The following is a 27,162-nucleotide window of genomic DNA, read 5'->3' as shown; positions in this document are numbered from 1 at the left end:
CAAAATCCATCATACCAGATAACTACAAAATTCCATTAAGTCCTCACTCTGCAGTGATATTTTTGGGCTTAAAACAGAGTACAGGACATTCAGGACAAAGAATGAGATCTATGGCAAACCTCTCTTTACCCTATTTTCTAATCTTTTCTTTTTTACAAGAAATACTGTTAGATATTTGCTAACAAGCACTGTCAAAGGTGCTTCAAGAAGCCCTGCAGAAATACAGCAGTTAATGCTTGAATGCTTTCTCATTATTCAACAGACCACGCAAACCATCCCATTAAACTGCAGCAGCTTTCATCTCTAAGTATTTTCTTTCCTGTTATTCACTTTCACGGTATTTCATTTATCCTAAAAAGGTAACACAGCTCACAGAAAAATAATTAGGTCTGAATTACCTGAAAAATCGGCTATTTTCAGACTCCATGGAATGACACTCTCGCTTGCTGCTACACACTTCTGCTGTCTTCTGAACATTAGTCCAGTGAATTGGAGCCTTACAGAAGAAGACTCCCATTCCTTTTGGCCGGGCTTGCAAACGCCAAGATGTCAGATGTAACGGAATAGCAAAGGAATCTCCCGGCATAACTGCTGGAAGAACCACAGGCTCTGCAACCAGAGAAGAAGATACACATATCATAAGAGGCTCCTTTACTGAAAAGCATAAATTTTCAAATAGTAAGTCTCAAATTTTTGAAGCATTTTGAAGATTGCCCATAGGATGGAAGGACTATACAAGACTTACTGTCAGGAGCAGAAGGACTATCTAGTCTTAATTCCATCGGTGTCTCCAGCTTGTTCTTCACCATCAAGGCTGAGCGCACTGTTATCACTTTCCGAGCGCTGCCTTCCATGGTAACTTCAAATACCACACGAACTGGAGGTAACGAAGAAAACTGGAAGATATTTAAAAGCATTAAAAAGCTCAGGTGATCATTGTATCTAGAAGAGGGACACCTCAACTTTGAAGCAGTAACTGCTAGAGTAAAAACCTGCCAGGCGAGTCCATATGTGCAAAACCTAAGGCACCTCCTTCTCAAAACAGAATAAAATTAACTAAGAAAAGAAATCTAAATATTACTAACCCCTTTATCAAAGCAATGTTAGTTCAAACAAGAGCCATATAGACCCTAAAAGATAAGATAAGAGGGGTAAGAGGGTCATCAGGGGCAGTCAACAGGCGGTGGATGTGATCTACCTTGACTTGAGTAAGGCATGTGACACAGTCTCCACAGCATCCTCACAGCTAAACTGAGGAGTGCGGTCTGGATGAGCGGGTAGTGAGGTGACTGCAAACTGGCTGAAGGGAAGAAGCCAGAGAGTCGTGGTCAATGGGGCAGAGTCCAGTTGAGGCCTGGATCTAGTGCAGTGCCTCAGGGGGCAGTGCTGGGGCCTGTATTGTTCAATATATTCATCAACAATTTGGACGAGAGAATAGAGTGCACTATCAGCAAGTTTGCTGATGACACCAAGCTGGGAGGAGTAATTCTCAGTGAGGGTGGCAGAGCCTGGCCCAGGCTGCCCAGGGGGGTTGTGGAGTCTCCTTCTGTGCAGACATTCCAACCCGCCTGGACACCTTCCTGTGTAACCTCATCTGGGTGTTCCTGCTCCATGGGGGGATTGCACTGGATGAGCTTTCCAGGGCCCTTCCAACCCCTGACATTCTAGGATTCTGTGAGAACATTTTATACACTATCTCACTATTACATTATCTCATAAACTCATGGAGATTAATTCCACGCCTCATATAATTAACAGAAAAGCCAGTTCACTTGTCAAATTATGCCAGTCTATTTAAGAAGCTCTCAAAAAATGAAAATTTATACTCACATAGACTTGGGGATGTATTATATTTGTTCTGCTTATTGGGCTTCCAAGCTGGAAGAAAAGTAAACACGAAAGTTAAAGCTGTTCAACTTTTAAGATATTACTCTCATTCGTAATACAGAACATTCCTACAGAAGAATAAACTAAATACTTTCACCACTTTGTGGTTCTGATCTTCCATATGGCTTGGAAAATATGTCAGAACTGTACCAGCAAAACCTGTTTGTAATATTGCTTTAAAATGAAATGAAGCTGAAGGAAGGAGGTTTGTTGCAAAAGAAGAAAAAAGCTACAGAAGATGTTCTTGAATAGCAATTCTCATTAATTTGCATCCTTTTCTTTCAAGAATCAAGTTACAGAGAGAGATGATGCTTTTTACACTTCAATACAAGAACATCAAGAACGATCCAAATAAGAGACTGGCTCTTGTCAATAGTATCATGAAATTAAATTCAAGTTCTGTTTTATACCAAAAAGATCTCAACTTCCAGTTTCTCCAGAGCTCAACAATTTTCAGCAGATAGTCTCAAAACTTTAATAGTTTCGAAATCCACATGATCATTTTCATCAATTGAGCCTCACAGACTGGCTGCCAGAGGGCTGATTATTACAATTTCATTTTTCCTTCATGACAAGTATATTTTGTCTAAGCAGCCACATATTTCAACAATTTCTAGGCTTACAGGAAATTGCCAGTATTGTTTACTTTAAGTAAATTAAACACATGTAAAGCATTCCTGCAACAGAAGAAATAAAAATAGCTGCTGAAAGGCTGTGCTGATTTAAAGCTTGATCTCCATGAGCCCCTGACACTGCCACTAATATATTCGTTCTGTCATTGGTAGCTCTGACTGCTAAGCACAGACTAACTGCTGACTGCTCTCTGGTTTTGTTACGCATAAAACTGCCAGTTAGGAACCCAGCATCCCAGGCTCTCCCAATCCAAGCTAACTGGAAAGAGGACAATCTCATACAGCAGCTGCTTTAAGATCAAAATCTTGGAGACATAATTACTCTCAAATTACATAGTTTATTAAAACTAACACTAAAAATCAGAACTTACAGTAGAAGAGGATGAGTTCTTATCTGGTGCAGCGTATCGGAAAAATGTTCCAACTTTGTCTACAGATACTGGACTGACTTCTTCCCAGCCGTTGACTCTCACTTGCAACTGATGAATTCTTAGATCATGTGTGTGCCTACCAGATGAGATAAAGTTAAATTATTATTAAGCATTATTATTATACAGTGTAATGATCCAACTCACATCTAGGAATGGCTGCCACCAACAGCAACGTATGCTGCTTAGTAGCACTTAGACCACTGATAATTTCACTCTATAATGAGTTTTCAATATTGAAAAACAAAATGTTAATGGGAGATCTAAAAACATATCCAGTTTTATTTAACATCTATCAGTGTTCTCACAACTATGATCCTGTGTTCCACATATGAATGTGTCAAAACACTTCTCTTAGCCTGGTCCCTTTACCTGTGTCTGAGTTTCCCTCTGGCTTCAAATTCAAATGGAATCTCTTCCCCAGTGATAACTTCTTGCCATTCGCTGACATTATGGGCATCATCCAGCAACGTCCCGTTTTCCTCAGGAACAACCCCTGGACTCCCACTGTGAGACAGCGCAGCCCTGTGAACAGAACCACACCACTTTATGAACTGACAAAACTACTTTTCCAAGTCACAAACGCCTTTTGATCTGCCTCGGTCTGCAGAAGTCCTGCAGTAAACACAAATGCATCTAAGCAGTTTTAAAATCCTGCTGGGCCACTTGAAAAACAAAATCCTTTTTCTAGTAGTAAAACTGTCAAAAAAAGGCTCTTAAATAAGAAAGATTGGGAGTTACCTCTGCTTCTCTGAAAACAATAGGGTTTGACTGACATGTTAGAGAAGCCAGACAAATATTGTCAGAGTGATCCCGCAGAAGCTGCTTACCGGGTAGGTGTTGTCGTTAGGGTAGCAAACCAAAGAGTGCATCCAGTATGATTTCTTAGAGCAAACGGGACAAACGGCTGCCTACGTTTTGGAGTCTTCATTTCAGCTATAAAACAGAATAAAGATTTGTCAAAACGGTTAGGAGAAAAGCATTCATCAGATACTAATACAGGATGAGGCAGTAGCTGGAGAACCACAACCTGCACTAGAAAAACAGATCAAAGAAACAGGGTAACACATCACTAAGAAATATTAAAAATTTATTAACTATTACAGAAATTGTATAAAGCAAACAGAAAGTTTTTCCCTACATCAACCCTTTTTGTCTCTGTCTGCTATACAGTACCTCTAGCATAGATCTGATGCTCTAGGTTAGTCAAACTGGCTGTACTCCTAGTTCTAAGGTAGACAAGAGGAAGGCCTGGCAGACAGGAAAGACAAAGTTAGCAGGTAAGAAAAACCACACAAATATTCTCCCCATCATGCACCAGGAAAGACACGGACAGTTGGCATCATGCAATCAGTGCACGGCTCTCTACCCATTTGCTTATGCTAAGTTAGCATTTGAGTTGCTAAAATTTCTTCCAGAAGTAACACTGGGAGAAAAGGACAGTCACTCATTAACTGAGAAATTGCAAAGCACTCACTCAAAGCTGAGTAGCCAGAAAGGCTTTGTTTTTAAAGAATTTAACACAATTGAACAGAAAACAGAATTTTTGTCTTTTTTGCCAAGTATCTCTAACAATTAATTGTACGCTATGAAGACCAAATACTTATGGTTGTAATATATTAGACAGATGACTCTGTATGTCAGGATTGTTTCAAATGAAGTGTGATTAACTGACAACATACTCTGCCCAAAACATGGTGGATCCACCGAAGAGCCCATCCAGTCTTCTGAACTGACAACGTTCACTTCTCTGTCCTGTTTACAGTAATCTTCCATCCATGACTGTTTGGTACATGTGTATTGTTCTAGAGGAACAGAAGCATAGCCAGTAAACATCTCCAAGGTGGCAAGAAACAAAGTAATTTAAGTGTGTTAAATTCATAACACTAAAGTTACTCCACTTACATGGCAAAGGTTTTGCTTCACTGCTTTTTCTATGAGGCACTTACATAAGTTAAAGACCAACAACAGCTCATGAAATCACAGCAGTGTTTTCAAAACCAAATATTTTTATATTCTTAAGATTATTTTTATTTTAAACTTTCAGCCAAATTCCATGTTCTTAAGATAATCCTGTGCCAATGTAAGAGCTCTCCCTGAGAAGGCAATTAACCTTAAGTATTTTCATGTCAGAATCTCTAGTTTTTTTTTTCTTTTTAGGAAGTACATGCACATTCCTGCATGAATATCAAGACACCAATGGATTCCTCTGTCACAGTATTAATCATAAGCTAGCTTTAATACTTGTTATCATTAGTATTAAAAATCATCATGGGAACTCTTAGGAATCATTAATTTGTGTCTTTTCCTCCCACTTTTGCTCCCTCTTTCCTACCAACTCCACAGGCCTTGCTGGAGAAAGGAATGAAAATTCGAGGAACAAGGAAAGCTCTTCCATTACATTTGCAACCCCAGCCACTTACATTTTTTTAATATGACCAACGAATTTTTCAGATCTTTATACAGAATAAGCAACAGTATTTCTGTGAAATGCACAGAATGTCTTTGCCAAGTCTTGGGAAACAGGGGAGGTGCCTGAGGACTGGAGGAAAGCAAATGTCACTCCAGTCTTCAAAAAGGGCAAGAAGGAGGACCCAGGTAACTAAAGACCAGTCAGCCTCACCTCCATCCCTGGGAAACTGATGGAACGACCACACCTGGAATCTTGTGTCCAGTTGTGGCCCCTCAGTTCCAGCAGGACAGGGAACTGCTGCAGAGAGTCCAGCGCAGCCACCAAGATGCTGAAGGGAGTGGAGCATCTCCCGTGTGAGGAAAGGCTGAGGGAGCTGGGGCTCTGGAGCTGGACAAGAGGAGACTAAGGGGTGACTCATTCATGTTTACAGATATCTAAAGGGGGAGTGTCAGGAGGATGGAGCCAGGCTCTTCTCGGTGACAACCAATGATAGGACAAGGGGCAATGGGTTCAAAGTGGAACACAAGAGGTTCCACTTAAATTTGAGAAGTGACTTCTCAGTGAGGGTGGCAGAGCCTGGCCCAGGCTGCCCAGGGGGGTTGTGGAGTCTCCTTCTGTGCAGACATTCCAACCCGCCTGGACACCTTCCTGTGTAACCTCATCTGGGTGTTCCTGCTCCATGGGGGGATTGCACTGCATGAGCTTTCGAGGTCCCTTCCAATCCCTGACATTCTGGGATTCTGTGCACACAGTCACAGACTCACAACACAGGAGCTTGAATGAAGTCTGAGTTAATGATGAACAAAATATTTTGATTTCCTGAGGTGGGAACTGACAGCTCAGGTTTTCAGAGAGTGCACAACTGAAATGAGTAGCTCCCCACTATGCCTGTCAATACGCTGAAAAATTATGAGCTTATCAAAATATTTTTAAGTACTGTAAAGCATGGAAAGCTTTAGATAACAGCCTGTTTCTTATTAAATATAAATTTCAAATAACATATGAATTTGATAGAATTCATGTGACCAGAGAACCAATTCCTGCTAACCTCTAAAATATGTAGCTCATGTCTTTACGCTTTCACAATATCTGATAAAATACAGGCTGCTGAAGTGCACACCTGCATTCAATATTGTGTGAAGTATCCAGGGACATGTGCCAGATCTCCCTCTCACCATCCATGGGACAGCGGGAAGACTCAATTAGAAACGTATGTCATTTCCAGACCAGGGAAAATCAGCCTGTGTAGCGATGTCCTCAGGGAATATTCCTACATACCCATCAAGACAGAGGTAACGTTTACATCCAAGCGGTGTTTGGCCTTTACATCCAGCTTCAGTCGGGAAGGGTGGAGACGGCTCGAAGCTTGTTGTTGCCAAGAAAGCGAACACGGCCATGGCTCAATAAACGGCTCCCAGCCTGAGGACAAACAGAGCACCTCACATGTACCGCATGTTTGAAGGCTGCACTGGAATGCTGTTTACATACCTAAGTATTCAATAATGCAACTTTAATAATGAGATCCTTCACTTTCAATCTGCATTCAAGACGGACTTGTAAGCCTATAGGTTTCATTTGCTACCTAATACAGATTTGCTCCAGCTCCTCCATTTGAATCAGCATATACTGCAAAGTAGGGTCTTGCACAAATACCTTAATTCTGAGGAAAGCCCTAGAAGGCAATTAGAGCTTCATATTGAAGTTAGCTGAAACTAATTTCTCTGAAATGGTTTTGAAAATGAACTTCACAACTTGTGAAATTGGCTTACTATTCAGTATCACAGAAGACAAAGGTCCAAAAGCTATTAAAAAAGCACCCTACATATTTTTAGAAACAAAAAACTACCTTGTTATTGATAGATATTTCCCAAGCTTCTTGTCACCAATTTTATAACAGAAAATTTCTCAATTCAGAGAAAACACACAACTACATTATTTCTTGTGTCAGTGTCTGATCTGTAACGAGGTATAACTAACTTGCTTTTTTATATCTAAAATATAAACTATGATGGTCTTCTTATATTAAACCACTATTTCACCTGAAAGCTCACGATTGTAATAATCTCCAGAGAGGGTAAAATGAGCGTAGCCTTCAGGGTTGGCTCTCAAGTGTTGGAGAAAATTCAAACCTGAAGAAAGAAAAGAGAGAGAGAATGTCATATTAATACAAAACAATCAAATTCCCTGATTTTCTCAACTGTCAGGTAAGCAATTGAAGGTTTTGTCTTGTCTTTTAAATTGAAACAGTATAAAGAACATATCATAATACTCTTCAGGTAACATTTCTAGCCAGCCATGCTTTACAACATGGAGTCTCCCCAGGGTTCTCCTCAGGACAGGCTCCATTTGTTACATGATGTATAAAGGGGAAACCAGAATCTTAACACTACAAAGACTGTAATCTTCTTAAAAACAAAACTGACAGTCATTTTGTGCAACTCACTTAGCAAAACAAAATACTCACGTGAAAAGGTTAACTCGGCAAGGGGAACGTCGCAGTCCATGCAGTCATCAATAAAGCAAATGCATATACTTTCTGCTTTTACTTCCACTCCAGAGATGAACTGAAAAGGCACAATCCCCTGGCTGTCTCGACCAGAAGAGGTCAGGGAAACTGATTTCAAAGGTTCAGCATTCTTAAATAACCAACTTGCTGCTTTTTTCAAGTCACCTTAGACAAAGCCAACCAGACAATCAATCACCGTCTACTTTTCAGTGAAATGTACTTATTTAAAAAACATACAGAAGCAAACTGATTCCCACTCAAGAAGTACAGCAAGACACCAACAGTATCTTGAATGTGTTCTATTTAACAAATATGAGAAGATTATAAATACATTGGTATTTCCTAAGAAATGTGTTTTGAACTTTACAAACTAATGGCAACATAAAATAAATCTATATTAATACTATGAACGCCTATAAGATGAGAAACGTGACAGCGCTAAAGAATCACTCATATTAAAGCTTCATTTTCTTTTCACGTATTGCATGTAGAAGTAGGTAAAATACATGATCTAAAAAGGGAGAGGTGAAAAACACATGCTCTGAAGAGAGGGAGATGGAGAATAGCAAGAAATAGGTATACCATAAAAGAAAAGAAAATAGCAACCCAAATCCCCAAACAAAAATACACTCCAACATCCCACATGTGGCATCCCAAAAGGCAAGAAGGATCTCTGGGGTGTGGGCTCTACACAGCAGGAGAACACAATAATGAGAATATTTAAGATTATATGCCAAGACAGAGCCAAAGAAAAGAAGGAAATGCTGCCTGTGCATCAGCTACCTTACAGTCTGAAACTTAATTGCAAGCCAGACAAACGTGAACAAGCCGCAAGGCCTACTAAAAATATTTGAGGCTACCTTGGCAGATCAAAAGACCTTTACGACAATCTTCCATACTGAATCCCAGCTCCTGGAGACGAGCCAGCTGCACCTCTGTAATTGAACAGAACCCATCATAAATCCTTGACAGTCTTCTACTTGTTTTGATTTCTTAAGATATATCTGTACAAAAAATGGGGTTTTGTTTAAGCTTGCAACTGTAGAAAAAGCACATGATTCAGCACTGCCTTTACAAAAAAAACCCAGATGAAACCAAACCAAACAAAGAACCCCAAACCCCAGAGAATTCAAATCAATAAAGGGTTTTACATAATGAAGATATCAGTACCTTTGGCATTTAGCATACAATCTAGCTTGACAATGCAGAAACCTGCTGCAAATACAAAAAATGGCTTCACTCCAACATTAAAAACGTACCAACAAGAGGATCCAGCACACGTTTGGATATCTCTCTGCTTTCATGTGCCAAGGAGGAAGCCTCAGTCACCGGTGCTAAAGTAGGTGGATTAGCAGCATTTTCAGCCAGCGATACAGCCGAGTCAGGCAGAGCGGCACTAGTCTGCTGAGGAATTGACTTTGCAATTGCCAAGAACAGCTGAACATCATTGTATGACAGTCTGATATCCAGTGCTTGCAACTGAATCTAAATGAAGAATTAAAAAATAAGATTCAGTTACCCTTTCCTACCTATTTTTATTGTATACTTTGGATATTAAGAAAGCTTTTCCCAATCGGATCTGTGTTAATGATCTAGTATTTCTATTGCATACAGTTCTATTCAGGGCTTTAATATTACCTCTAGAATAGGAGGAAAATCCTCACTGTTGAAAGCATCCAACAGTCCTGAACCACTTGGGTAGGAAGCATTCCCAATAAGCTCCATCTGAATTTGGACTGGATCAATAATCGACAGCGCAGTCTCTTGCTCATTTCCCAACCGGCACGAAAAAACCTAAAAATTCAAAATGGTTTTTAAAAAAAACAGGAACCAAGAGAACAGGTTTGGAAAGAGCCTCAAAATCAAAGACTGATGAGATGATAATCAAGTGTTTCAATGTCTTAACACAAACAATATAAACCCATTCTTAAAACTGCTATAGAATGAGAGTATTTTATGAGGAACTAACAAACTTCAGAAATAATCTGTGGACTATTTCTGTTGTATATATACTTATAGTAAAGTATTTTCACAACTTCCTCAAATTTTAGATATTTTACAAATACAAATTTATTTCTTCTTACCTCAATGCCAAACAGACTACCAGAGAAAGGACGATCTAACAACTTGGGCTTGTAAGTGAGAACAGTAGTCCCCTTCAAAATAATTGCATTGGTATCGAAACAAGACATGTCTTCAACAACCACAAATTCAGTTCCTTAACAAAACAAAACCACAAATAATTAACAGGGCAATTGGAAACATCATTAAGTTATGTTAGCCATTTGTAGCAGGTTTCTTGATTTTTCCATCCTTTAACAGACCTGTTTTTCCACTAGCACATGGCTTTTAATCAGAAAAGCTCCTAGAAAAGCATTAGAGAGGAATACATTTACCTGTCACATTAACCTTAACTTCCAGCTGTTTTTCCGCAGACACATGTAGTGATGAACGTTTTGTAACTACTCCACATTTCACTGTTTTGGGAACCACACTTGTTTCACTGCTGTAAGTTCGCTGCCGGGAAGAAAGGTGCTTCTCCCGCTTTTTGGTATCTCCAGGGGTATATAGAAAGTCATGGACAAGTAACAGCCAGTCAAATATCAGAAATACACGAAGATTGTTCAGAACAACTGTGAAACTGGAGGAATCCTTAGTAGACCTTTGAAGAAGGGAAAAGTGTACGTATGAACTTTACATCTTGCATATATTTTAAATGATGCAGAAAACTACCTAGCAAATAAGAACTGCATGGGACTTTACAGGGACACACTTAGTTTGCAAAGTGACTGGCCTTTAAAATACATATATCTTTTTTAAACAGATTGAAATTCACGAAGTTGCTGTACACACAGAAACCCAATACGTCTTAACTGCATGAATTCTAAACTGTAATGAAAGAAGAGATGAATTGAAAAACTATGGAACAAGCAATTAACTTATAAAAGCTCTTTTAATACATTTACGTTATTGATATTAATTTGCAAAGTCTCCAATTTTAAAACTGATTTTTCATTAGTAGTATTTTACATCTGTTCAGTACCAAACCTAATGTACTGCGTGTGAAACTTAGCCCTGGCTCCATATCCCGCGGAAAGACTAGACGTACAATGTGTTTCCTCTCACACCGTGACAGCATTTTGCAGCACAGGAAGCTTCTTTGTCATTCAGAAAAAATGCTGGCTCTACTGAACTCTTAGCATCACATTTTGAGTATCTGGCTAGGAGGGATGAAAGTGTTTGGCTTCATGATCTGGAATACCAATTATATTTGGTCATGCTAACTGGAAAATAGTCTAAGTGCTTAAATACCATGAAACAATTTTATATCCAACACATTCTGAGCTATAAAATCTCTAAAGTACTGTAATTCCTTTGCCTGCATTGCTTCCAATAGCAAAATCCTTTAACCCTCCCTGGCTCTCCAGGATATTTCCAAAAGGCACAAGCCAGTATAACACTATCACTAAGCTCTGCTAAAGCTTCTGTCTGGTGCCAAGGATGCTCTCACCAGTAAAAACCAACACATTCTTATGTGGCTAAAAATTGAAAGCACAACAGTTGAGAGGTAAATCCTGAAACTATCACTCATGAACCAGATTAAACTACATTCCGCAAAATAACCTCCAGTTTAGGCAGGTACGATATCAACAGCTGGGCGGGGAAAAATTTAATGAAATATAACAAGGGCAAGTGTAGAGTCTTGCATCTGGGTAGGAACAAGCCCAGGTTCCAGTCTGAGTTGAGGAATGACCTATTAGAGAGCAGCATAGGGGAAAGGGACCTGGGGGTCCTGGGGACAGGGTGACCATGAGCCAGCACTGGGCCCTTGTGGCCAGGAAGCCAATGGTACCTGGGGTGGGTTAGAAGGGGGTGGTCAGTAGGTCAGAGAGGTTCTCCTGCCCCTCTGCTCTGCCCTGGGGAGACCACACCTGGAATATTGTGTCCAGTTGTGGCCCCTCAGTTCCAGCAGGACAGGGAACTGCTGCAGAGAGTCCAGCGCAGCCACCAAGATGCTGAAGGGAGTGGAGCATCTCCCGTGTGAGGAAAGGCTGAGGGAGCTGGGGCTCTGGAGCTGGACAAGAGGAGACTGAGGGGGGACTCATTCATGTTTACAGATATCTAAAGGGTGAGTGTCAGGAGGATGGAGCCAGGCTCTTCTTGGTGACAACCAATGGTAGGACAAGGGGTAATGGGTTCAAACTGGAACACAAGAGGTTCCACTTAAATATGAGAAGACACTTCTTCTCAGTAAGGGCGACAGAACACTGGCCCAGGCTGCCCAGGGAGGCTGTGGAGTCTCCTACTCTGCAGACATTCAAACCTCCCTGGACACCATCCCATGTCCAGGAGACACTGCAGATTTCAATCTATCAAGTACCACTGACCACCTCAAAAAGTCTTCAGATTTAAGTAATATGCCAGAAAGTTTATCTACATTAATAACAGCTATATTAAAAACAAGACAATCCTGATCAAGTATGTCATTATTAAAAACAAACAAACACATCCCAGAATTACCAACCTGAAGTGCAATTCAATCTGGATTGCTCCTGGACTACTAGTATTCTTTGATGACTGAAAGATGCAGTTGAACACGTTCGGAGTGCCTGCAGCAGACTTCTGTCCAGCATAACGTGTGTCAAATGCCATCATGGAATGAGAAACCAAATTCACAGACTTTGTTCCATTTGAAGAGCTTTCAAAAAGCAACTTGGATTTCTTAAAATCAAACCTAGGAGAATAAAAAGCAAAACAATACAGTTAAGAGTCTTGTAGCTCATTTATTTATAGAAGTCACTGTATGTAATAATATTTTCCACTGATACGGAGCCGTCTGGATTAGAAAACAAAACAAAACCACAAACGCAAACAAACAAACAAAAACCAATAGCAGAAAAATGCTGGGTTCCTTTTTTTCGGATTACCTTTCAGTGTTTGCTTAATTAGAACATCATGTCTCAGGCAAGTTGACTGATTACTGAACTGTCATTCCAAGGACAACTTGAAAGACACAGGTGGTATCTTTTGAACAGCGTCATTCCCTTCAGATCATCTGAGACTCTCAATTTGGACTCTAATTAAGAAATTCTATTTCATTGTATTATTAAACCATAATTCCATGTATTACGTTAATCCCTTTCCTATAACCGCTCAGATGAGCATAGTATTCAGAATAAGGCAATCAGTAACAAAAGAAAATTCATACCTGGCTAAAGAGCTGCATCCGTCTTTTCCTTTTGGATCCATCAGTTCCAGACTCACATTAACCATGTCGATGAGGAACGACATAGAAGTATAAACTTCTCCACTCAAAACTGTCTGAAAGTGGAAAACACCAACACGCTTTTCAAGAGCATCTGTTTAACTTCCCTTCCTGAATTAAATTCTGTTATTTTGGACAAATGCAAATAGCTGTACTGTCTTTCTCCTTCAAAGAGTTTCATTAACCATTGCTGAAGAAAAAAAGTTACATTTCACAAGTGTCAACTTGAAAAATGTCTATTAATCCAGTTTCACATTTCTGTTCTATAGAATCACAGAATCCCAGAATGTCAGGGGTTGGAAGGGACCGGGAAAGCTCATCCAGTGCAATCCCCCCATGGAGCAGGAACACCCAGATGAGGTTACACAGGAAGGTGTCCAGGCTGGTTTTGAGTGTCTCCAGAGTAGGAGACTCCACAACCTACCAGCTGGTAGTCCCACCTACCACCACCTACCAGTCTACCATCCCACCTGGTAAACTACAAGAAAGTAAGATATTGAGCGTAATCAGCAAAAACTCCAGACATTTCAAGATAGAATTTCAACTGCATATAGTTCCTCTTACATGGATTCTTGGATCCTGCAGATCGTAAGGCCGCATGAACTCTTCTATAGGTTCCCCCAGGTTGTTCTCCAGCAATCCACGTATCAGCTTATATTTATTCAGATCCAGAGAGCAATGGACTGATGACAGATTGCCATGTATCGATATGTCTGCAACCGCATGGCTTAGCTCTCTACAACACAGGAAAAACCTCGGTGTTTCAAGATGCTATAACACAACGGGCAATACTTAATACAATAAAATGCATCTAAAACACTGGCTTATACTGACAGCAGATCCTCTTTAGATAAACTCACTTGTCCAAGTTTCTCTCCACTTGTAACTTCAGTCTGAAAGGTTCTGTTAAGAGGCTCCTCCCTGTCTGCCTCACGAAGTAGGATGGAAAGCTCAAGTCCACACTTGTGTCTTCCACAGTCTTTGAGTGCTCTCTCTGATACCTTTCTGCAGCAAATATGTCCATGTCCTGCAGATCAACCACAATGCAGTCTAAGAGGCAGATGTGATCCTCTGCAAGTGCACAGGAGATAACATATTAAGAAAGAAAAAAAAAATTGTACAAAACTAATGCAACTTACTTTAAAAAGAAATTTAGTGTCTCCTAGAAGTTATTCCTATTTTTTTTTATTCACACTCATCAATATTTGTAACTACCAAATGCCAAGCTCATCCACAGCTAAATGTAAACTCTTAAAACAAGTCTGCAATATGGATCTCAAAACATGCCCAAACTTGTTCTTCCAGAAACTGAACTATAATCCTTTCAGCTGCAAGAATCAACCTCAAAACTAAGAAGTCATCTATTTAAATCTACTGTCTTTAGAGCCAGCCTTACTTTTCCAGTGTCACATCAGATACAAGCACTGCATTATTTTAGAAAGAAAAAGAAGAGGTATATGGGGTTTGTACTATTTATCACATACCTGGGCTGTCAGGGTTTGGTACAATCGGTAGCTTTGATTGTTGCCCTTGTTGCTTACTCAATGGGTTCAGCACAGGCTCACTCTTCAGCCTAGAAATGTTTGTTCCTGATGATTTTTTCATGAACAGTCCTTCCATCGCCACTTTTGATTCCTCAGCACTTGCTGTCTTCTTCATGCTATGTTTTGGGGTTCCCAAAGGAGATGAAAATTGAACTGAATCCTGCTAACGAAAGAAATTTTGGAATTAAGAATAGATTTTTAATTTAAATTCTAAGGAACCAGTTTACTAAGGTTCAAGCTGCAACAAATTCCTGTCAAATACTAAATATTTCAATGCCAGTATCTTTTACTGTAGAAAGACAGCCAAATGTTTTTCTACAACCTTAACAGCAGATTAAAACATTTTCTTAAAAAAATAATATTTCGGCAACATTTTTAAAAAGCTGTGAAATCTTTTCAAGAGAAATTCATTCAAAACCAGCGCTTTTTTGGACAAAACAAAACCCAATGTAAATGAAATACAAAATAGAGGGATTAGACTGTCAAGATATCAAGCACTTCTGTGAAGATTGTTAAATATGTAAAGCTGTTTCTCAGAACACCTTCAGATGATGGAAACATATGCTGTTATTTCTGCAAGATCATGTCAGCAACTTTTTAATAGAATATGTGAACAAACAGTTCGAAGCATGAAGTTAATCTCCACATCACCACATATCCAGTGGAAATCTTACGAGCTTTTCCACCTTCACAATGCTTTTTAGCATCAAAAACCTCAAAAGGGTTTATTCTCCCAAAACCATACGTCTGGTGGAACAGGTTTACACACTACCTTGAAACTCCAAAGCCAATTTCAGGGTTCACTCAGTCCGTCCTGCTTTTACATTTATTAACCTCATGTTTCAGTTTAACTGAGCTTCTTGTGCCCTAGCAGATAACAATCATGTCTCTGTAGTGATCCACTTGCCCCTCACTCCAGGGCTGCTCGCTTTACCCAAGGCTGCAGTATGGTTATTATCACTGCCCACCTTCTTTCTGTATCCAGCTTCTATTATTCAGTGGTAAAAATTATTGTAGCCATGATCAAGGATTTTAAGATTAAAAATTTGAAGACATTGACTTTGAATTGTAAACACAAGACTGAGAAGTACATGCAAAGAGAAATTATCACATCATCTATGAATTTATGCAATAAATCCAAATTAATAGCCCCTCAGACATGCATAAAAAGCACACCACAACAAATTTAAATCCAGTTCTTACAGAATTCAGCAAAGTCTTCAGAACCTAAGTATAATTTCAAATGTACAAAGGAACTTTTAAAGTGCTAAATTCTGTAAGAAAAATTCCTTTTTTTTTAAAGGAATGAGGAGCACCTGAGCACTACTATAAAGATGTGAAATACCTCAAATAAAACTGGATCCTTGTATGCATTGCCTTGTAAAATCAGATCCTCAAAAATAAACATAGGGCAGATAAAAAATGAAAACAAACCAAACAAAAAAACGCAAACAACATCCGATCTCATTTCAAACCCCCCAAATTCTACAGTACTACATAACACAATAATTTTAAGTTGAAATAAAAATTACTGTCCGCACATCCTTTCACTTCTAATATTAATTTATGAATCTACCACTTACAAACCTTTAAATACGTCAGCACACTAAAGTACAGAACATAGCTCAATATTAGTCCAATAGTTCCTTACAATAAAGACACTGTTAGATATAAATTAAATGGGGGTGACAGACACACCACATCTGCTGTACCAATCTAGTCCACCTCAATTCCGCACTCCTTTAAAATGGGACTGGGGCATTCCAGAGCAACAACCTATTTGTTGCATAGGTTAGATATAGAAAGCCAACTAAGATTGATCTTCCTTACCCCCAATTTTGTGGCTGCACCTCTCAACAGCAACACCAACTATTCAGCCAACACAGATCTCTATTTTCTGCTGCTCATGCTGTTGACATTTTGTTTGGCTAAGAGCTCAAGCAGGTACTAAACCGAGCTGGCTGAAAGCCCCTTGTGCTCCCACATCCAGGTGCGCACCCAGCTGGGCCCTGCTCGTAACAAGGCCAGTTCTAGCGAGTTCCACACAACAGTCTCCCCCTGCCCTGTCTCAGAAAGGGGTGTAGGCACAAAAGGGAGCAGCTGGCTACAATCAGCCCCCGGCCAGATCCAGATTACCCAGCACACTGCCATGCACAGTTTCGCTACTAGTAGCACAAAGTGTATATACCAAGTAAAATGTAAGAATCATTTACCATTTTGATACAGACATAAAATGCACAAGAAATAGAAAAACCACAAGCTGGTGAATTAAGAAGTAATGTTCTCACCTTGTTCTTTAGTGAAAAAGTACCCGGCATACCCGCAAACAGAAATTTGTTCTTGACTTTCAGTTTTCCAAGATTAGCTACAATAAGACTATTAGACTTGGAGCTTTCAGGTATAAGTAGAACAGGAGCACCCGCCTCAATATCAAGAAGGACTCGGGAAGCTCGCTGTGCTTTATCTCTTACCTGGAAAGAGCAAAAATTCATTAAAAGAAATTTTTTTTAAATACCAGAAGCAGGTGATTATTTCACACTGATTAGTACTGATTTCAGGAACGCTATTCTTTGATTTATAAAATTAAAATGTGGTGAAATTTTATGTCAAAAAGAAGAACCCCAAAGCTTGTTTTAGGCAGATTATAAAGATAGTTAAAAAAGGCCCATGAGGCAAACACCCACACCTGTGCAACAGGTGCAGCAATCGAGAGTGAAGCACCTGATCACCACTGAACCGAGAGGCATAACAGACACTGCTCAGGTCACCATTGAAAGAAAAGATTACTTCAAAAAATTATTTAAGAAAGGAAAAAAAGATTCAGATGTTTCAAGACCAGATTCAAACCTCCTACATGATGCACAATGAAGCATTTTAATATATGGAAGTATTAACTGCCTTTGTTCCAATAATGAGAAGTGACTTTTTAAACAAGACTATTACTATTAACCATCTTAATCACTCCCACATTAGATTTTTTAGAAAATATTGTGCAGGAGTTCAAGATCTGATTTTCTCAGTCTACCAGCCATCATACTTAATCAAAGACACGTGAGGAGAACAGAAGGACTTCTCGCTTGGTTCTCCTTATTCAGGTTTTATAACTACCTAGAGAACAGTGGAGAAAAAGGCAAGATAAAATCTTGAGCCTTTTATTGTCTGGCACTACAAAGACAGGGAACCACCTGTATCAGCGCATATGGCAGGATCCAGGTGCCAAAGTTTTAAGTAATGTGCAAATTGCAAGATGAGTATGAGCAATCTCTGCTAATATCAGAACTCTGATGCATTAACATAAATCTTATACTGCACTTCCAAAAGCAGTCTAGGAAAGAACAGAAGAAACACGACATACTGTTTGTCCTTCAATTGCTGCTCTTTGCCGCCCCAAGACGTCCTGAAGCTGAGTGAAATGTTGGATGAAAGACACGACCTCTGCCTGGAAACGCTGAGTATGCACATACTGAACAGACGCCATTCGCAGAGTGACACAAATATCACACTCTCTCTGTAGCAACGGATCTGGCCTCCCATATCTATGATAAAGGTTGAAAGTAAAATTCAGCTATCTTAGCTATGTTTTAAAAATAGTGCCATTCATTTTTTTGCATTCAAAATAACGGTTTAACTGATGTTCACAGTATATAATTAAAACTACTTCAATTATAGATATAAAAACTGGTTTTATACTAATTATATTACACAGAATCACAGAATGTTAGGGGTTGGAAGAGACCTCGAAACAGTCCCAATGAGCACACCAATTTCACCCCAGGGGTATGGGTGGCCTCCCAGCCTTCATGAGCTCTAGAGTGATGCCCCACTGATGCAAGCTCAGCTACCACCCCATCCCCCTTCAAGCCTAGTTTAAAGCTCTCCAAGTGAGCCCTGCTAATTCCTGTCCCAGCATCCTTTTGCCCCTGCGAGATAAACCTTTCCCACGTATCACTGTTTGGACTGGTGTCTTGTAAAACCAGCCGTTACCAAAGAACCCAAAGCCCTGCCTGTAGCACCAGTCCTGGAGCCAATCGTTTACAGACTGAATTTTTCTATTCCCCCCATATCATCACCCAAAACTGGGAGGAGGGAAGAGAAAATCACCTGAGCCCCAGACTCTTTTACCATCCAGCCCAAGGCCTTGAAATCTTTTTTCACTCCCCTCAGACTGCGGGATGCAGCTTCCTCCCCATCTGGCTGGAAGATCAGCAGTGGGTAGTAGTCCGTTGGGTGCACCAGGCTGGGGAGCGTCCTGGTGATGTCCCTGATCCAGGCTCCAGGTAGACTGCACACTTCCCTACGATGAGGGTCAACTCTGCAGACTGGGCCCTCCCTCTCTCTCAGAAGGGAACTGCCTACTACAATTACCCTTCTTTCTTTCTTATCTTTCTTATTTATTTTATACTAATTATTTCTAAAGTAAGTACATTAAAGTGCTAAAAATCTCAAGTTTATGCGAAGGTTCAAAGTCTCATTTATAAGTCACAAGCATCCAAAAGCAGAACTATGCAGACCTGACAACTGTGGGTGGTTTTATTCGGTTTGTTTAGGTTTTGGTTTGCTGTTTTGGAGGGTGGGGTATTAATGCTGTTAATAGAGAGTAACAAGGAGTTTAAATTCATACTTATAGATTTGGAAAATGAGTGCCTCTTCACCGCTTGTAGTGAAACGTTCTCTGTAAAATTCTCCGTGAGCTGTAAGATCACTTAAGGACAGACTTCCGATACTTCCTTGCAGGGCTAAATCTCCCTCTGCAAAACAAGACACACTATTAGTATCCTCAAACATGGATAAGTTACTAAAACCCAAAAGTTTCTATCAGTGTGATAAACCCACTGCAAGTAATTAAAAATATCAAGTTCAATTAAACATTAAACATGACATTCAAAGAAAATCACACCTTTCTGCCACAAAGATTATATTAACCGAAACGTAACTCCATGTTTTACATACATAATGTGATCACATCACTTTGATTTGTGAAAACTTAGAACTCCTTTTCTCTAAATCAGTACTACACACTGTTGTTGTGCTCAGTGACAGTAAAGGATGACATTCCTAGCTAATCTCAGCAAAAATGATGAAGGGTTTGACAGCTGGAAGGGATGCAAGGATTTAAAATCAAGCCTGAAAAGGCAGAGGAAGAAACAGCAGGAAGAGAATGTGCATCTTCCCCAGGAAACAAACACACAAAACCCCCAATGAGCAGCAAAATAAAAGCATTTCAAATCACAACTCCAGTGCACATCTCGTTTTATTTTAAACTGCATACAGCCCTAGCCCGGCAGACTCACCAGTCACTTCCAAGTGAGCTGCAAGCTTTGACACGCTGGCTTTAGCAAGCTCACTAGTTGCCTTATTCAGTACTAATGATAAGGAATGGACCTGGTCAAAAAATGGAGAGGTTGGTATTAAACAATATAATTTCATAGCTGGAATGTCATTAGGTTTTTTCAAGACAATTGCTTTGTAACACATAAATGGCAAACAATAATTATTTGAATGGGGGCACTGGAGGAAAGCAAAGTTTTTACTTCCCTGTTCGCACATTAATGGGTCTCCCAATCAACTCAAAATGATCAGGACACCAACAAATCCTAGAGCTGCTATCTTCATCCTTTTCTCTTTCATGATTTATCATTTTTAAGTTAAACTGCAGGACTTCTGGGAAAACACTATATATATACACATATTTTTAAAATTTTACACATTTATACATAGAAATGTATAGAAATATATGTAGAGAAATACATGTGTATATATATATTTACAAACATATATAATTAAAAAAACAACAAAACAAAATTCTGTAGTACCCAGAACAGCACAGTGCCAATTTCACTATGTCCAGTCTTCAATATTGAAGCAATTAGGGACCACAGACATTTAGTCTTTGCCCTGCGTTACCCCAGGGAAATAATAATCCCTGCCCACAAAATTTCCACCTTCCTCAGGCACAGAGCAGCCTGGGTGGGGGCTGGGGGTGGGTGTCAAACTCTACCCCCGAGAGCTCCACGGGATGAACACGGAGCATTTCTTTTAAATGTCACCTCAAGTTTCTATAAACCAGACGTTTTATGACAGACAATCCAATTACTGTTTTGCATCTCAAGTATACCTTCAGATCCAGCTTAGTGTTTACAGGCTCTTGGGCTTGAGAAGCTGACAAGGTATTTATTTCTGATTTGACTGTCTGCTGAGTATCTTCAGGTTGCAGCTTCATAGCATGGTTATCAGCAGTGGATCCAATCCCAAAGAAATCCAGTATCACTACCCAAGTTTGCAAAGTTATTAAGACATCTAGACAATTAAAATCAACATCTACACTACGGTTAATTTTGTTATAGCGAGAAGAAAATTCAGGATGTTTCCTATCCACTAGAAATATATTGATATGAACCAATGAATCATCAAAGTTACTTTTTCCACAAGGCAACTTGGATCTGCCTGCTGTTGGAGAAGGAGGTGGAGTCAGAGGATACTCAGAATCGGCATCTTCTTTTTGCTTCTTACGGGAGGCACAAACTGGTCTTTGGTACAGCTGAAAGACATTAGTTGCTTCTTCCATATGGGAAGGTAGGGAACGTGGCATATCTGGATATTCTACATTGGACACCGACGGACAAGACTGCGAAAGATATTCCTTGTGTGCTAAACTGGAAGGCTTGGGTGCTCCCCGGGACACCATGAGATTCTTATACATAGAGTCTGGGTTTTTTTCCAGAAGATCTTCCATCAGCAGAGAACGCAAGGCAATCTGAATAGACAAAGTCTGAGGATGATCCTTAGTAAACTCAACATCGAAATCCTGAAACTTAAGGCTGACAAGACCTTGTGCACCAAGTGTAAGATCACCGCTCAACTGAACCTGGAGCTCCGAGATATGAAAGTTTGCTTGAATCTGAGTAAAAGATTTTGTTTCCCTGACAGTTAATGACTTGTTTGGAACAGAATTAAAACCAGAATGGCTGAATAAGCCATTTTCCTTCCTTTCACTTGAGAATTCCGTGCCTGTGCTATGAGGTGATGCTGAAGGAGAACTCTGACAAGTTGAAGACACAGAAGTGGTTGGAAATTTGTTCAGGTCTTCACTGTAAATTAAATTATCCAGAGTCTGCAGGACCTGTTCATACACATGTTTTGCTAACACCACCTAGAATGCAGAAAAAAGAAACAATCATCACTAATTCATAAACATGTCTAAAATGCTCCAGAACAAGATGAATTTTTTTAGTCATTGTTATTATGACTTAAGACTGTCTCTTCTAACCACACATAGTTCCCAAACTACTAACATGTTAAACTTGAAGGTATTTGCCTGAAAAATACTTGCCCTCTATGTAGAGAAATCCTTTTATATCGATAGTGGAAATATTAATACTACATTACTATACCTGAAGAGGGTTCACAAATTTCCCTTCAATCTTCATAAGGCTTGATATTCCAAAGTCTTCATTACTCAGAGGAAAAGTTACATCCAAATCTCTCTCCAGTGGTATCTTTTCCAATTTAAACTGGATGGTGGTGTTGTTCAGAATGTGGAATGCTGTTAAGTGAAATGAAAACAAAATTATAGTAAGTGAACAGATTATCCTATGAAGACTGTACAGCAAAGATAACACAGTAGCTATTTAACTTGCTCAGAATCTCTTAGCAATACTAAAATAGGTATATATAGCTATGTTTTGTTAACTTTCTGCATGAAAGGCACTATTCAGTTTTTAATCACAGAATCCCAGAATGTTAGGGATTGGAAGGGCCCTCGAAAGCTCATCCATTCCAATCCCCCCATGGAGCAGGAACACCCAGATGAGGTTACACAGGAAGGTGTCCAGGTGGGTTGGAATGTCTGCACAGAAGGAGACTCCACAACCCCCCTGGGCAGCCTGGGCCAGTGTTCTGTCACCCTCACTGAGAAGACAAATTTAAGTGGAACCTCTTGTGTTCCAGTTTGAACCCATTACCCCTTGTCCTATCACTGGTTGTCACCGAGAAGAGCCTGGCTCCATCCTCCTGGCACTCACCCTTTAGATATCTGTAAACATTAATGAGTCACCCCTCAGTCTCCTCTTGTCCAAGCTAAAGAGCCCCAGCTCCCTCAGCCTTTCCTCACAAGGGAGATGTCTCCTGGCTCCCTTCAGCATCTTTGTTGCCCTGCACTGGACTCTCTCCAGCAGTTCCTTGTCCTTCTGGAACTGAGTCTTCATTAGAAGACTAAAAACGGATATAAATAAAATAACATGTCCATTGAAATTAAAATCGAGCAATTAAATTAAAATCTCAAAAGGACAGCTGAGACAGAATATATAATCAGACCTATGGTCAAGACACATTTTTAGTACCATCTAGTACTCATATTAAAATAATTAAGAGTCCTCTGATTAACATACCATGGCCTTTATGTAATGATTCAAAGAAGTCATGACGAGTAAAATGAGATTCTTCCTGGCTATTAATACTGGCAGGACCTGAAGAAGAATGCAGCCCATGAGTTACTTCACTTGCAGCCTCCTTCTTGCTCGTAAACTGACTGCTATTTAAAGAATACATTTTAATATCTTTAATTTCAACTTGCAGTCTATCACTTGTTGACTCATCTTCTCCTGGTACAAAATTCTGAATAGATATTTGTCCTAGATGACCTACAAGCAGTTCAGAACTACCAGGCTTTCGAGGTATTGAGACAATCGGTGATTCAATGTTTATATTTAATATAAGCTTAATAGTATCAGTTTTGAGAGGTGGTGATCCAAATGCAGAGCCTTCACTATCTTCTAAGTTGGTAACATCTCTTGACCGTGGTGTTGTATCAAACAAAGAAACCATTTCACTATATTCAGCAGTTTTAGTTGCCAAGACTGTAGTAACTTTTGAAGCTGCACTTTTCAACATGCTGCGGAAATTCTCTTCCAATTCATCCATTGACAAAGTTAATTCTTTCAAAAATTTCGCCGAGTGGTTGTAGTGCAAGGAGGCCATTTTGAGGCTGAGAGAACATTCCTCTTTTGACTTTTCTGTGAAGGTGAAGCTTAAAGCATCTGGAAGGCTATTTCCATCATCAAGCCTAAAGAATAAAGATTCTACGTCACCAATGAGATTTTCATACCTTACTGTATTCCCTATGCTGACAACATACTGGTTCTTAAGACTATCTTGTGTGAGGTCCATCAGGTGAAGGCACCCAAGAGAGCCATTTATGTCGAATTTACTACACATGGAGACGTTGACTTTGGTGCCACCAATACTGGCTGTCGCAATTTTTCTGCCGTATTTTTCTCCATTTGTCATGGCGACTGTCCTGAGGAGGAGTATATTTAACCAGTGAATATCAACTGCTACCTCTGTATTCTGTACATAAGTAGACTGGAAGGTTTCCTGTTCCCTCCAATCTCTTTCCAAGTCAGTTACCAAAGGCTGAGGACTAGAATCTTCTTTATCCTTTGGGAAAGATTTCTGGAGAAACCCAATCAGCTCAACAATAGTCTCTGGATTAAGGATGATATCCAAGTTGTTCACCTGCAGAGAGATCACCTGCAGACTGCTATCCAAATTCATTGATGGGCATTCTGCACTCACAAACTGATACTCTAGTTTTATCAGAGACTCTTGATCTTTTGCATCATTACCGGATGAAGAATTGGAGGCTGCAGTGCATCTCTCTGCCAAACTAGCTACGTCAATGGGACGTGCATCGTATGGTCCATAAACTGGAGACTGAGCCCTGCTGTCTCGAAGACTTCCTGTTGGCACATCAAAGCTCAGATTCTTATGAGAAGCCATCAAAAGATCAAAATCTGTTCCATACGTTTGCATAGTGTCAACCAGTAACAGGCCATGAACAGTCAGGGACACTTCTGCATCATATGGCCTTTTCACAAAATGGGCATTGGTGCCAAAAACCTTGAGCACAGAGATATATCGTCCATTACTTTCAACACCCAGCTGCATGCAGTTGACTTTGAATTCAGCCAAAAGCAGCTGAGATTCAACAAGAACTTCTCTAGTATGTTGCTCCAGCATCACAACACTCTGTGTCAGATTCATTACAGAATCGTGCAAGCTGCCAAGCTGCTCTACCTCTGCAAAAATCTTGTCTTTCGCTAAATGTAGGGCATCAGAAGACTTCGTTTCAGATGTACTCAGCTGTGTACAACAATTCTTCAGAGCCAATATTTTGTCTTCATTGATATGAATTTTCAAGTCAGGCAGAGTGCCAGACAAGACAGCTCCAGGGTATTTTGGGTCAGACGTGTATATCAATCTGCGCTCCAACTGCAGGTGAACATTGAATTTTTCTACCACATGAGTTGGACCCACATCACTATCCTGAACATGTTTCCAGTTGTCTTTCACTCGGCCCACCATGATCTGAAGGTCCATAAATGAAAGTGTGTATGTCTCATACATTTTTTTACTCATTAATTGTGCTTGTAGCTGCTCTTCACTTATTTCTACTCCAGTAAACTCGGACATTTTATTGCCACTATTAGTGTTAGATTCTGGTGGCGGAGTATTGGGAGGAGTTGCGAGAGGCGTTTTATATTCCTCGTCACTCAATTCATTGACGTCTGAAGAAATAGTATCTGCACTCCTTTTAGATTCTTCTGCGGATTAAAAAAAAATAGTAAACAAACAAGAGTATTCTCCATTCTCCTTGAGTATTTCCCATCATTACCTAATCATCCTGTCTAAGTTGTATTTTTTGTAATCACAAAGCATATCCAGTACTGTGTCCTTGCCCCCTTCCACTGTCACTTTTTTATTTGCACACCAGGAAATCTACTACACTTCTACATACACGCAGATGTCAGTCACAATGTACTATAGAATCCATTAGAAGACATTATCGCCTCATTTTCAACCACTATTACTACAAAAGTGTTTCTGGGAGAAGGTGGAAAGAAAATGAAAGCTGCAATAATTCTAAATCATACCTTGAGAATTGGTAAGTAATATTCTTCCCAGATCTACAACAACTAACACTGGATCCACAAATTTGAAATCATCAGGAAAGATCACCTGAGGGGCAGAAATATCAAGGCACACGGTCCAGCTTTTGCTGTTTTCCTGAAAGTAAAGAAAAAAGAAATAATAGGCCACAAGAATACTACAATACCACATTAAAACTCCCCACTTTGATCAAAGGAACACCACAGAAGCAAACAACAAAAAAGCCCCACTTTTCAGAGTTTCAAGTCCTAAAACATGTGGCAAAAGAGCCTACATAAACATTTTGGAGGCAAAAACTTACAATGAAGTCTCCTACTAGTAAACGATCAATAGTTTGCCTGATTTCAGCTTTTGTCTGCATCTTCAGCTTGTTGTACTGTCTTCTGGCAGCTTCAGCCACTCTTGCCTCTAACTCAGATTGATATCCAAAACCTGCACAAGAGATAAAGCTGACTAGGTATAATTTTGTTCATCTGTTATTGAACTAAAAAAAAAGTATTGCTTAATTTGAAGCGGAGATTGATTAGTGCTTTATATTTCTAAGAATGAAAAGAAATAAAAATCAAAGATGAGATGTAATACCACCAAAACAAACCCCAACCCCACAAAAAAACACATTAAAGGTTAACCTGAGGTATGAACCCTTCCCTTGTAGAAGAAGTCAGCTACTTTCTTAATGGCTTGTGGATTGTAAATAATATTTAGAGGTCTGGTACTGACTTCCAGGCGCCTCTCAAAATTGCTGTGGATTGGATTTCTTTCATAAAGCATCTCAAACACTGGGGCATCAGGATCTGCAACTGAATAAAAACTGAGTCACAAAATGCAGTTGTAGCAAAAACCAAAAACCACCAAACAAAAACCAAAGGGACAAAAGCAAAAAACAACCCCAAAGAATGTAATGACTAATTTTTAATTAGTGCTACTAGGAAAGTAGTACCTGTCTGAAAATCCTTCAGTAATGGAAAAGCAAGTAATATGATCAACTTCTACAACCAACAGAATTCAACATGTTTGCATATACAAAACCATTTTCAGAACTGGTGTCCTAATACTGAACTCCTAACATTTTTTTATTTGTTTTAAACTAAGACAAAGAGCAAGTGCAACTCCCTTCGTGCTGAAATACATTTTTTCTTACTTCCTTTCAAGTGAACCTGCATGCACCCTTATGTCTGAACAAAGTTCTACGATTTTATCTTCACTATTTGCAAAAAGCATTTGCAGGAATTCCAACCCTAGGCACTCAGTTTTGAAATTCGTTTGCAGGAGTTATCCCATATGCTTGTTATCATCAAACATAAAACAAAATCTTTACCGGTATTCTGATTAATCATTTCTGAGGACAAACTTTGGAGTCCAAAGGAAGACATGCAGCCAACCTCTTTTTGCTGATAAGAATTTAAAAGAAAAAGATTGTTTAGATAAAATCAACCAAGCCACTTGCTATAAACATAAAAGTCTTTTCTGTATTACGTCTTACGGTCACTTTATAAGTGAATTATATGTATAGTCTGAAAATATATGCATTTTTTCCCT

The 27,162-nt window shown here is 39.6% G+C and overlaps 1 protein-coding gene across 7 annotated transcripts in view; it reads right to left on the bottom strand.

The window, feature by feature from the left end:
• VPS13D (vacuolar protein sorting 13 homolog D) overlaps window positions 1-27,162 on the bottom strand; it is an 80,709-nt gene that overhangs the window by 44,775 nt on the left and 8,772 nt on the right. Inside the window, exons 15-46 of one of the 7 annotated variants that reach the window (XM_065037556.1) lie at window positions 26,942-27,014; window positions 26,253-26,423; window positions 25,925-26,055; window positions 25,608-25,740; window positions 23,064-25,274; window positions 22,068-22,219; window positions 20,792-21,826; window positions 19,968-20,058; window positions 19,298-19,424; window positions 18,032-18,212; window positions 16,965-17,147; window positions 14,617-14,839; window positions 13,993-14,203; window positions 13,697-13,868; window positions 13,076-13,188; window positions 12,392-12,601; window positions 10,263-10,528; window positions 9,951-10,084; window positions 9,505-9,660; window positions 9,126-9,351; window positions 8,727-8,801; window positions 7,825-8,031; window positions 7,400-7,489; window positions 6,639-6,779; window positions 4,630-4,752; window positions 4,124-4,198; window positions 3,778-3,883; window positions 3,320-3,472; window positions 2,891-3,026; window positions 1,831-1,878; window positions 746-896; window positions 399-609 (exon numbers count right to left, since the gene is read on the bottom strand). In XM_065037556.1, coding sequence (XP_064893628.1) covers window positions 399-609; window positions 746-896; window positions 1,831-1,878; window positions 2,891-3,026; window positions 3,320-3,472; window positions 3,778-3,883; window positions 4,124-4,198; window positions 4,630-4,752; window positions 6,639-6,779; window positions 7,400-7,489; window positions 7,825-8,031; window positions 8,727-8,801; window positions 9,126-9,351; window positions 9,505-9,660; window positions 9,951-10,084; window positions 10,263-10,528; window positions 12,392-12,601; window positions 13,076-13,188; window positions 13,697-13,868; window positions 13,993-14,203; window positions 14,617-14,839; window positions 16,965-17,147; window positions 18,032-18,212; window positions 19,298-19,424; window positions 19,968-20,058; window positions 20,792-21,826; window positions 22,068-22,219; window positions 23,064-25,274; window positions 25,608-25,740; window positions 25,925-26,055; window positions 26,253-26,423; window positions 26,942-27,014 — 7,715 coding nt within the window. Of the gene's footprint in view, window positions 1-398; window positions 610-745; window positions 897-1,830; window positions 1,879-2,890; window positions 3,027-3,319; window positions 3,473-3,777; window positions 3,884-4,123; window positions 4,199-4,629; window positions 4,753-6,638; window positions 6,780-7,399; window positions 7,490-7,824; window positions 8,032-8,726; window positions 8,802-9,125; window positions 9,352-9,504; window positions 9,661-9,950; window positions 10,085-10,262; window positions 10,529-12,391; window positions 12,602-13,075; window positions 13,189-13,696; window positions 13,869-13,992; window positions 14,204-14,616; window positions 14,840-16,964; window positions 17,148-18,031; window positions 18,213-19,297; window positions 19,425-19,967; window positions 20,059-20,791; window positions 21,827-22,067; window positions 22,220-23,063; window positions 25,278-25,607; window positions 25,741-25,924; window positions 26,058-26,252; window positions 26,424-26,941; window positions 27,015-27,162 lie in introns of those variants that run through there. The other 6 variants (XM_065037557.1, XM_065037554.1, XM_065037555.1 and 3 more) reach the window with 6 other exon arrangements.

This window comes from Columba livia, chromosome 21 (genome assembly GCF_036013475.1).
Source record: "Columba livia isolate bColLiv1 breed racing homer chromosome 21, bColLiv1.pat.W.v2, whole genome shotgun sequence".
Lineage (NCBI taxonomy): Eukaryota > Metazoa > Chordata > Aves > Columbiformes > Columbidae > Columba > Columba livia.
The sequence above is the reverse complement of the archived record's forward strand: the minus strand, read 5'-3'. Positions and strand labels throughout refer to the sequence as shown.